At 42.9% G+C, this 11,840-nt stretch overlaps 1 protein-coding gene across 1 annotated transcript; it reads right to left on the bottom strand.

Moving 5' to 3' along the window:
• Positions 1–6,258: 6,258 nt before the first annotated feature.
• Positions 6,259–11,324, bottom strand: th2 (tyrosine hydroxylase 2; the record flags this gene model as incomplete). Its single annotated transcript, XM_080887598.1, has 12 exons — positions 6,259–6,424; positions 7,544–7,677; positions 7,762–7,857; positions 8,021–8,077; positions 8,157–8,226; positions 8,311–8,446; positions 8,891–9,036; positions 9,131–9,181; positions 9,666–9,733; positions 9,818–9,906; positions 10,040–10,214; positions 11,094–11,324. 12 exons carry the CDS (start codon positions 11,322–11,324, stop codon positions 6,259–6,261), a joined length of 1,419 nt encoding a protein of 472 aa, XP_080743724.1.
• Between the last annotated feature and the right edge of the window lie 516 nt (positions 11,325–11,840).

Consider the following 11,840-nt stretch of genomic DNA (forward strand, 5'->3'; position numbering starts at 1 on the left):
TGCGAGTTTTCAAAGCGGTTGTACGGCCGCTCAACTGCAGCGGGTGCTGGTGTAATTAAACTGATCGTGAATCATTCGGGGTGGCAGGTGATCACTTCAGCTTCCACCTCAATGCACGAGCTTTATTTCAACGTAAACGTCAGCTTAAACACTGGGTTATATTGGACGCCGACGCCGGTGTGACAGAGCAGGAGCGAGCACCACTCTTTCAAACCAGTCCATCAGCCTCCTATATTTCTTGGACAGGAGGCGCTGACCACCATCCACAAAGCATAACATGCTACTGCTCTCCCGGTCCACTTTTTTTGTTTGAACAAGTCCAATGTGGTCGCAGCTCTCTGGGTTTTGCCGTGCTTTAGGTGCAAGCGGTGTTGGAGCAGCTGCGTATACAAGACCGATTCCAAAAAAAAGTGGAGCGGCTGTGTGAAATGCAAATAAAAACAAAATGATTTGAAAATCATTTAAAGCCTGCGTTAAACTGAATATTCTGCAAAGCCAACGTATAAAAAGATCGAAGCCGAGTAGTGTCACCTTCCCACTGTGTTGCATCACGTCTTACTTTAACAAATTCAGCTGCTCAGCAGTTCGGGCCTCCTTTTGTTATATGTTTGTATCATAACGTGCCAAATATCTTTAATGGAGGACAAGTTTGGACTGGAGACAGGCCAGTTTGGCACCCGGACTCTCTCAGTCCAGAGCCGTGCTGTCAGAGTATGTGCACAAAGCGGTTTGGCATCATCTCACAAGCCCTGTGATATCCTTCATTATCTATATCCTGTTCACTAACGGCCTCTGAAACAGTCTGGGCAGTAGCGTTTCTGGATTTTATTCGTGTTTATATTTGCTGGGTTTGCAGAGTTTGTAGATGCAGGGGAGAACTGTGTGCACCAGTGATGGTTTTCAGGGGTGTTTCTGAAACTGCTGCAAACTTATCAGGTCACATTATTTTGAACTCCAACCCACAAATCAGCTTCTCTGAGACGTTCACTTTCAATACACGATCATGTTTACCTCATTATTAACAAGATGGATATATTTTCAGATCTTTGAAAAATGTATTTGTACTTAAATTTTTTATTCATTTAACTGTTGTTATTCAGGAAAACGCGACTCTTTTGATGTCATGGCCAATATGACCCAGTAATACACACAAATACTGCAAAATATGAAGTAAATAAAGAGACTTCTGCTTCTTTCTTCAGCTTCTCCCTTTTGTGGTCATGGCAGCAACAGATCATCTGCTTCCATCTCACTCTATCCCCTGGATCCTCTGTCACACCAACCCTCTGCGTGTCCTCCTTCACTAAATCTTCTCTGTTGCCTTCCTCCTTTCCTCCTCCCTTGCATCTTCAGCATCCTTTGTCCAGCATATCCACCATCCCTCCTATGCACATATCAGCCTTGCCCCTTTTACTTTGTCTGCAAACGGTTCCCTCTGATCTACTAACTCTGTCCATTCTGATCACTCTCAATGAAGATCTTAACATCTAAAGCTTGGCCTCTTGTCTTTTTATCAGTACCACCGTCTCCAAAAGGCACATCGTAGCAGGTGTCACTACTATCTTGTGAACCTTGTCTTTCTGTCACAAATCACTGAACCCTGCCTGGACTCTTCCCCTCCCCACTCGTACGCTTTCACTTCCATCTTCATCGTCACAAATGCCTCCCTCTCATTTCAGGCACCCGGAGCATGAGAAAAAGTTGTCACAGTCGTCTTGGACCAAACGGGGGGTAGCAATGCTCAGGCGTCTACATTTACAGCCTATAAGGGTTAGGGGTAGGGTTAGGGTTAGGGTTATAGGGTCCCAGATGTTTTGAAATTACTTCAAGGCCATTTAGTGAGACAGTGCATACGATTTAGTGGATTTTTTTTTTTTTAAATTAAGTTTGAAGCCTTTCTTTCCAATTCAGTGCTGGCTTCTTTTTGAAAGGAACTGACTTCCTTTACTCATGTCACATATGTAAGTCAGTAACAGACCGAGAGCAGTCCTGTAAAGAAGGATAAACTAGTGGTTTAAGATGCCCTTTCATGTGTGCACATTCCGCCTGCTGCAATCACAAACACGAGTCTCAATCCTGAGCGGGTTTACAAATCCTGTGACTCAAGGTGGCCATCTGATGGCTGCCTGACAGAACAGCAGGGAGGCTTAATCTTGTTCATGAGCTGTGTGGACTTCTCTTTGCTGAAAGCAGTCCTCAGATGTCACTCAGATGACCCCGGCGTTACCTTTTGATGTAACCTGAATGAAGCTTGATCTCTTGCGGTGGCGGTGCTGTGTGGACTAATAACAAACTGTGAAACGATGAAAGCGAGATCAGGCCGTCTTCAAATCTTCACAAACTTCTTTCTAATCTCCTGCCCCCAGATAATTCTTCTGCGGCCCTGCCAACTTTAAGCCGGGGGCTCAACACAAAGAGAGCAAAATAAAAATAATGAGGAGCATGATAGGGCAGGAAACAAAGAGAGAGATTAGAGCTCTTTGAGGCTGGTGTTTGATTTAATCTTGTGGTTGGCCTGGTTTGTTTGCGATGCTTTCCCAGAATGAAGCGATTATGCTGATTTTGATGGAGTAAGGAGAAAGAGTCAGTGAAAAAGGGTCCCATCACTGCTTTAGGGTGGTGTTGGCTGATCATCTGAAGTGTTGATGCAGCCAGTATGCACTTTATGGAAGCTGTGTGTCAACGGTTTATCCTTTTATAAGGTCTATATTGTACCTGCACCCGATTTAAAGTTTTATGAGCACGTTTGAACGAAAAAGCAAACTCAGCTGGGTGCTTTTGCACTTCTGAGTTTACTCACTGAACCATGACATCTCATCATCTGAAATCAAACAAAAAAAAAAAAACTGTTGATGAAACATTTCTGGCATGATGGGAGTGGTCTCTTCAAAGCCTGAATAAAGGCAACGGAAACAGAAATGGCACTGGGAGGTTAGATGGTTGACTGTCAGAGGCCCAGGAATACTTAAAACCACCTACCCATCCACTGGCATCGGCTAGACCCTTAGCTTGGTAGCATCATTTGCAGGGAGGAGTTAACTATGTGGGTATGAATGGTTGTCATCTGTCTGTGTTAGCCCTGCTTCACATTGGTGACCTGTCCAGGATGAACCCTGCCTCTCGCTCTATGGCAGCTGGGGTAGCCCACCCATGACCCTAATAAGGATAAGTGGAAGAGAAAGGAAGGATGGATGGATAAACCAAACAGAAAAACTGGGACGCCTCTGGCTGTTCATCATCTAATAATGAGTAAGTAATTTATTAAATCTGTTCTTACTCATTAATTTAATTGTTCTGAAAATCCATATATTTGGATCCAACTGGGCTGTATTTGAAATAATATGACTTTGGCTTTGAGAATCGGTGCCAGCAGCCTCTGGAGCTGCTGTGCCAGGTTGTAAATGTGCTTTTTAATTCTGCTTAGTTAGATATTTTAACACAGGACAAAAAGTTAATACCATGCAGTAGTTGCATATTGCTGCTCTGGAGCTGGAAAGACAAATTCAACTGACTGCCTGAGATCACACTGAACTTTCCTTCTCCATCATAAATTTACCATAAGCTGGAGTCCTGGTCTTCCAGGTAAGTCCAGCCAATCACCGATGAATGTCTTATTTCCTTACTTCCGTTCTGTCTCTTGTTCTCTCTGTTTAACTTCAGCGTCAGTGAAGCTGCTGTAAAAACCACACTTCTCTAAAGTTGACTTTGTTTGAATTCCAGATGTTGCAGATGCTTCCAGGGCTTCACCTAATGATGGCTGGCAGATGTTTGTCTGTGTTTAACATATTAACTAACTGAAGTGAACAAAAAAGGAACCGCTAATCAGCTTCAGAGGTGTGTTGTTTTGCTTTGCCTTCCCTCACCTGACTTCAGCTCCTCACGCACAGGTATAGTATAGTGACTCAGATAAAATGTCTCTTAAAATATTTAACTATTCCTTTTATCTATCTATTTATCTATAAGGCTTTCCCAAGTGATTCTTAAGAGTATTTAATTCATGAAATACTCTTACAACACCTTGTGGCTGGGGCAGTGCTGGGGGCACGTCCAGATGTGGGATTTTGTGAGACACATAGATTATAACTGATCAGTGAATGTCATTTTACTACTTGAGTACACATCATAGACCAAACAAGTTTGTATAGATATGTGTTTTACTAATACTGTCCACTATGACATGAGCTCCTGGATCCATGTTTAGAATCACCAGTTAACCTATCCATGTCTGTATAGAAGAAGAAGAAGAACAGTATCTGAAAGGTATATCCTCAAGAAAAAGGAAAAAAGATCAGAGAGATGTGGGATTTTGTGAGACATATAAATTATACATTCATCTGATCCATCTGCTGTTCCCTGATGCCTCATCAGAGTAGGGTGGCTGAAAAGAACGAGGTATACAAACTTACACAAGAACTGGCCTGATGGAGTGATGAAGAGCCTTGGGGAGACTGTTGTTGTGATTTGGCACTGTATAAATAAAATTGAATTAAATTGAATGAATTTAAATGTGAAAATTGTTGGTTCAAATTGTCATCTGTCATCTGTAAAACATGGCGGAGGTGGTTTCCATTTCAGCCAGCGGTGTTGGAGATCTTGTCACGGAAAACTATGAATTTTTTTATTTTTAATCCAACATGCAATACCATCTGGAACGTTTCTGATTGACAGCAATGATCCCAAACACTGCCAATGCAGTAAAAGCATCTCTGGATAGAAAAACACACATCCTCAACATTACTGAAGCAGTGTGGGATCATCTAAAGGCATACAGCATCCAAAGAAGAGCTTTAAATGCCCTTCAAGACACAGGATAACTATTCCTGAAGACTACTTAAAGAAATTCAAAGAAGGTTGCCTTCAGTTCAGGCTGTGTTGAAGAATAAAGGTGGTCATGTGATTGTAAAAAAAGAAAAAACCCCAAAACAAAAGACTATTTTGTGCCTCGTATACTGTACTACTTGCATGTTAGCACAGATTTCAATAAATCCCTGCAGCTATTTCCCAATTTTCCTGGCAAAATAAAGGGTGGTTCATGACCTGTGTACCTTTTTAGGGAGAAAAAAGGTACACATATTTACCGTGAGGTCCAGTGAGGTGCATTAGTGCAAAACGGACCCATGAGGACTGGGATGGACTTTTAATGTGCCTCACAGACTATCTTACTGAGGACGCAGTGAACCTCCTGACCCTGATTTCAGAAGCAACCGAGCCAGCGTCGGGATGAGATGGCCCTGACATCAATAAAGGAAACACTCATGGTTAGATGATACAGGGATGACACAGCATTTGGGATTTGTGGCGAGTAAGCGCAAGAATCTCATTGGATCCCTTCTGCTGGTCGCCGGGTTACAAGAAATTATAAAGTGTGAAACATTTGGTTGGAGAGTGCTAGTGTGTGCGTTGCTGCACACTTTCAAAAGCAGCAGATTACTCTTCCCCCCCTCCCTAGCCCTCTCTTTTTGCACACAATTTTTTCTCCTCTGCACACACAAGCTTTTCCCAGGGAGGCTTGATTTACCGCACAGTGGAATTATGGGAAGGGAAAGCTTCCCAACACAAGGTGGCTGGCGCAAGGCTTTTGCCAGCCACCGTCTTGATGCTGGTGATGCTTTATGAATCCTGCAGATGGAGATGATTTGTCTTCTCAAGGGGAAGCTTTGACGTGCACGGCTTTGATATGCATTGTCGCCGGTGTGGAGATCAAAACGCTGGACGTCTATCAAAAACCCCGAAGGCCAAATTCTCCAAAGAGAAATAAAGAGAGAAGAGCGTCTGTCAGCAGCGCAGCCCTGCGGACCGTGCTGTGGTCGGCTGTGAGGTCCCGGCGACCTGGCCCTGCTGACGTGTTGGGCCTCAGTGCTGGCTCTGGCCTTGACCAGAAGAGGGAACACGATACTTAAATCATTCATAATTAGCTCCTTCCCTTTGCTTAATAACACGTGAAGATAAATGACTTCCAAGAATTTTCCAAATGGAAATAGTCGGTTTGGAATTAAAAGCTAGAAAATGGTCTGGGAGCCCTGTATTGTAGTGGTTCAGCCTTTGCCTTTGATTAGTCCTGCTGACAAACATTGAACCACCTCTGTGGCGCATTTTTTTCAGATTGAAATGTAAAACAACAAAGAGTTTTTCATGAAAATAAACATTTATTGTCTTTTTACATGGTCTACTTTATACACACAGTTAAATGGCCCAGTGGAGCCTTACAAATCTCACTACATAAGGAGGAGAAATCTTATAAAAATGTCTCCCCCGGTCTTAAGACGAGCTGAGCTTCTCCAGGGCGCTGTGCAGGGTCTTGAGGTCCTCCCTCATCTGGCTCAGGGCGTTTTGGATTTTACTGGGTTGATCCAGGACCTCCACGCTGCAGGTGAAGGGGTCATAGCGGACTGTGAAGGGGCGCTTGATGTTTGCAGAGTATTTCCTGTGCACATAAAACAAATTGAAGACAAATATTAGAAAGAGAACAACGTTTAACTGACCAGACATGTCTGGAAATCACTTTGGAGATTTTCTACTGGGTATAATAAACAGCGATTCTACTGAGATCAACTGTAGTACTGAAGACTGTCTGATTGGTTTTTCACTCAATGTCATGCCCACTGGTAGAATTGTCTGCCATACTAGATGTGATACAACCACAGGTTGCTATGGAAACGTATACTGTAGTGTTGTTAGCAGTGGTAATGGCTGGCACTCACTGGATGAACTTGGTGCTGCACCAAAAACCTCCTAGTAATTGCTTTGATTGCTAGCAGGTTGCCATGGTTGCCTGTAGTTTTTCATCTTTATCTATTTGCATTTCCTGCATATTTACATAACCAATAAAACTGCTTGTGCTCTGCATTTTTGACCGCAGTGTTTACTTAAATCTCAGTATAGTGGCTGGCCTTTTTGTGGGCCACACTCCCAACTGGTGGTTGTCAGAGGGTCAGTAACTGGTCTGTGGCCCTGTGTGACTGGCATGATGGTGGTTGCCAGATGGTTGCAGATCAGTTTCTATGTCTGTGTGACACATTGGCTTGGTTTTTTTTAGAGCCGGAAGGGAGCATATTTGGACAAGAGTGAGCTAAACTGTACAGGTGCCACTCACAGGCACAAATATCTGCTAATCAGTGCAAGTGACAAACAAATGAAATACTGGAATTTCACTCAAACTGAAGCACAAACATATGGATGGTCTATACCTCACAGCAGGACATATTATTAGTCAGATATTTCCCCTAAAAACGCTCCCTAGAGAAGCAGAGACACAGTAGAGAGGTCCACTTTGTGAGTTCAACTAGTGGAGGCAGATAGTCGGCAGCTCTAACTCCAACTTCTCATTCAAATGTTGTTAGTTCTAGTTGAGACTTCATAACCTGCATTAATGAAGGGTGATGTCACAGTAGCTATGTCCATCTTTTCTATGTCCATCACAAGTGCCAAAAAGAAGACAACAATATATAATATATATAGGATATATAATACACTATTAAAAAGTAGGGACCTCCATGAACATTTGATGAGGGTTTCTATGTGCTTATATATATTTTTCTTGTACCTCAGTTTCATCTTTGCATCCTCGAAGCTCTCAGACACAAAGTAAACCGGCTGGTAGGTTTGGTCCTGGTACGGCTGGACCGCAGTCTCCTCCGGGGCAAACGGCTTGTACTCGGGCTCGTTGGACAGGGCGTACTGGAGACACAGGTCACCAGCAGCGTCAGACAGCACAGCAGGTAAATGCAGAAACAGAGGACATCTGTGTGTGAGGAAACTCACAACAAGCTCTCCGTAGGAGGACAGAAGTCCAGCGCCGTAAGCCTTTACTGCCCCGTTCTGCTTGCAGAGGCCAAACTCCACAGTGAACCAGTATAACTGCAGTGCAAAAAAAAAAAAAAGAGGGTTGATGAAAGGTGTTTACCACTAGATGGCACTGAAGGCCATTAAACTGCAAAGAGTGAAGCTGTAGGTCTGCATGAATGTGTTAAAAATCACTCATTGCATTTACATGTTCTATTTTTGAGGCTGAGAATCGTACCGTTGACAGTTTCTCAATGTCCTCATCAGAAACCCCGAGTGAGGCAAGTCCAATCTCCTGAAAACATCCAAGTTTATTAATTCATACTTCATTTAAGGTCACACAAAGAATAAAAACAAGCTCACAGTTCAGTCACCTGTGAAAACTGGGCAAACTCCTTATCTGCCAGCATGGGGATATGGCCGAGCAGCTCGTGGCAGCAGTCTCTGTGGGAGCGGTGTGATCTTTATTATCAAAGTAAAATCAGCCAAGAGCATAAAGAAACAGTTCAGGTCTTACTAAAAACTCACGGCTCAGGGGAGTGCATGGGCGCAGAGGAGTGTCTGATGTACTGCGTGCACTGAAACACCCTGAAGGCCAAACTGGCGAGGAAGTCTCGGGCTGACAGCAGGCCGGCTACTGGGCGCAGCTGGAAACCAGTTCTCTCTGAATTTAACCAGAAAAAAAGAACAGAAAATAAACTGTCCGTTTTGGTATCTTCTCTTTCTGCGTCTTTACTTCATTTCAGTCCTTGTTGTCACAACAAGGAGCTTTAATTAACACAAAAACAGCATTAAGGCACAGCACTGTCGTCCCAGACTCCCCACTTGTAATGCATCAAAAGATGCATCAGTACCTGTGACACAAAAAAACATGCGAAGAATCACGTTTCATCTGCTTATCTGTCTAAATGAAACCTAACTAATGAGAGAAAATAGCCAAGAAAATAAAAAGCTGTTTGAAGAAGTGAAGAACTTTTATAATGCATTTTAAAAGAGTGATATCTTAAACACTACTTCTCTTCTTTATACGTGTAATTTCGTCTTTTAGAGACTTTTAAAACTCGTCTGAGTTTAATTCTGTTCAGATTTTAATTTTTAAGTGTGTCACCTTTCAAGAAGGCCGACACCTCTCGTAGCTGAGGGATACGGTCCTCTCCGTAGCCGCACTCTTTCTCCAGCTGCTGCAGGCCGTCTAGGAACTGTTTGCAGGCCAAACTCGGGTAAACGCTCCTCAGCTGCTGGTAGACCTGCCTCCTTTAAACACAACCATACCAGAGCATCACTGTGATGTAATCGCCCCCTCCACAGTGCATCTACAGCCATGACTGTGCAGGCTGGGCTGCCTCACCATGTAGATATCTCCTCTGCTGTGTACTCCACCACAGGTAGCGGGTCCCCCCTGCAGGATATTCATAAACATCAGTCCCCACATGTTCAATAATATGTTCAATAAACTATTTTTAAACTGGATCTGACTGCATTCACGTCACCAGTTAACCCAGAAAGATATAAAGGTAAGATATATATAAAAATAAGGAAACTATGGCATTAAAATTTCAAATGAAATATCCTGAAGTCAAAGCAATAATCTGCACAGTATAGATAAGACATTACAAGTGGAGACAGTCCAGGTGCTCAGTAGGGGGCGGCATAGAGTTAAAAACATCCAGCTTTTATTCACAGCTTCACCTGCGGGTTGCAGCATCTGATGTGGTGTTTTTCTGATCACTTCTTTCTTTGTGCTGCAACAGCTAACAATTCCACCAGCCTATGCATCATTTCAGCTGCACAATTCAAACTTTTCACCTCTTTTAGATTAAACTTTTTAACCCGGTAATGCCAAACGTGACTTTTTCAGACGTCATCAGCGTAGAGGGACTCACTGTTTGTATCTGAAGGCCAGCTCAGAGATGACGGCCCGTCTCTTTCTGTATTCAGGGTCATTGTATCCCTGCAATAAATGAATAATGATCATTACGCTCTATTTTGCCATTATTTTTGTCTTTCATTTAGGAGCAGATGCGTAATCACTCACTGGATGGTCGTGGTCCATGTCAGGATCAAATTTGGTGATCAACATGTTGCATCTGTCGAGGTCTTTTATCTGTCGGGGAAACCAGGGCACTGTGGTCGAGCGCAAACAAACTAATTAGTGCTCCTGCCATCCGTCTGATTGGCTGATATCGCATGCAGTGGTTAATGGGTCCTGTGCTAACATGATAAAAGCATTGGGGTGAATCAATGATCAGACACTTGCCCTTTTCTTCTGGCATGCAGCGAACGTCGTCAGCCACTCTCTTCAGTGAGTTGACGAACACGTCCAGGTCTGAGCTGTGAACTTCACACTTCATGAAGAACTCCAGGTCCGTCGTGCTGTTCTTACACTTCCTCCCCATTCGGCTCTCGATGTGGAGAAGCTTGGCTTCAAATGTCTGCAAGAGATTTTAAAAAGTACAAAGATGTAATTTTCCTGCTTTTCCTTCAGGTTTTTCTTTCAGTTCTGCTGGTCTTTAGCTTTACCCCATAAACATAACAAAATCTTTTTATTTGTCACTCATTCCATGAGCTTCACAGGCTGCTCAAGACAAATCACCCACACCAAATAAATCTTACCAAACACAAATTCGTTGTTTTGTTTGTTTGTTTTCCATTACCCAGGAGAAAAAACAAGATTCTTGACATTAAAAATATAATTTAAGAGTGTCTTGGTTAAAAAAAGACAGCAGTACAATTTAACTGCATAAATGAAATTAATTAGTAATTAGTTTTGGTGATATCTCTAATAAAAATCGGACTTTTTCCTACAGCAGCAATAATGCCTGATAATTGACATCCTTTTATCCAGAAGTTCCCTCTTCAGTAACACCAGCTTTAAACTTTGCAGTAATTCTGGATTTTCTGAAAGTTTTATTGTAAGGGATTCTGCACACCATGAAATGTGGAAAAATGTGCTTTGCTTCTGGCTCTCTGTAGTTTTTTTTTTTTTTTTTTTTTAATTTATAAGGTTATCAAAGGACAAGTGTCAACAAAGCAAAAAAATGTTCTGTAAATGTGCAAATTAATGCATATTTATAAATTTAATGCATTATTACACGTCACAAACTCGTCAGTCCTTAAAAGAAATGAGGAAATTTAATGGTGATATCTGGCTTCATTTACTGAAAAATGCCTCTGTCGCACGATTCAAGAGTGTTTGAGACATGCTTGACATTGAAATTTATGCTTTTTTCAAGTTTACATTTAATTTATAAAATCGTCACACGAGTCTATGCATTTAATGAAGTGCTTCCACACCTCAGTCTCAGGCTCACCTCAAATATTTTCCCTGTTTTGAAGAAGCCCGCGTTTTTCTCGCTGCTGAGGGCGAACAGGACGTTCAGGGTCACCCTGCCGTCCTTCTCCTCAAACACGAAGCCGTCTCCGTACCTGGAGGGCCCCGGGGAGCCTGCCGGGCCGCCGGCACTTCCGCGCTCCCGGCGCGCGTCCTCGATCAGGCTCTGCTTCCTCCCGCTGAAGGTCTGCACCACACCGTCCGTCTTCATCTCTGTTGGAGCTGAGAGCTCGGACAGGTTTAAATAGCCTCCTCTCATCTAGAGGCTGTATGGAGATGAGCTGCTTGGAGGCCTGCTTTGCGTCACGGCGTTTTTTCTATTTATGGGGCACAAATATCAGGAGGAGACGCTTCAGGTGCACTCAGACAAAACCATTAAAGGTTACGTAAACGTTACACAGTCTTGGATATAAATAGAAAATTATGCTATGAAGATTATTATGTTCGCTTCTTATTCACCCTGTGTTTTGGGGCAGCTACAGGAACAGATTCAAGATTACATCTAGACTGCAGGTAAAGAAGACATCAGTGAGGTGAACATAACCTCACCTCATTGAGGAAAAGAGCACACTAATCAGCCTTAATAATGCTCCAGCTGACCTAAAAGGTGGATTTATAAGTAAATTACCCTTTTTTATTCACTAAACTGGTGGTGTACAACAGAGGGGGATGTTTGTGTTGGTACCAGCTGTTCCCCTCCAAAAAAATAATATCCTGCAGCACCCAG

Source organism: Rhamphochromis sp. 'chilingali', assembly GCF_963969265.1.
Source record: "Rhamphochromis sp. 'chilingali' genome assembly, chromosome: 7".
Taxonomy (NCBI): domain Eukaryota; kingdom Metazoa; phylum Chordata; class Actinopteri; order Cichliformes; family Cichlidae; genus Rhamphochromis; species Rhamphochromis sp. 'chilingali'.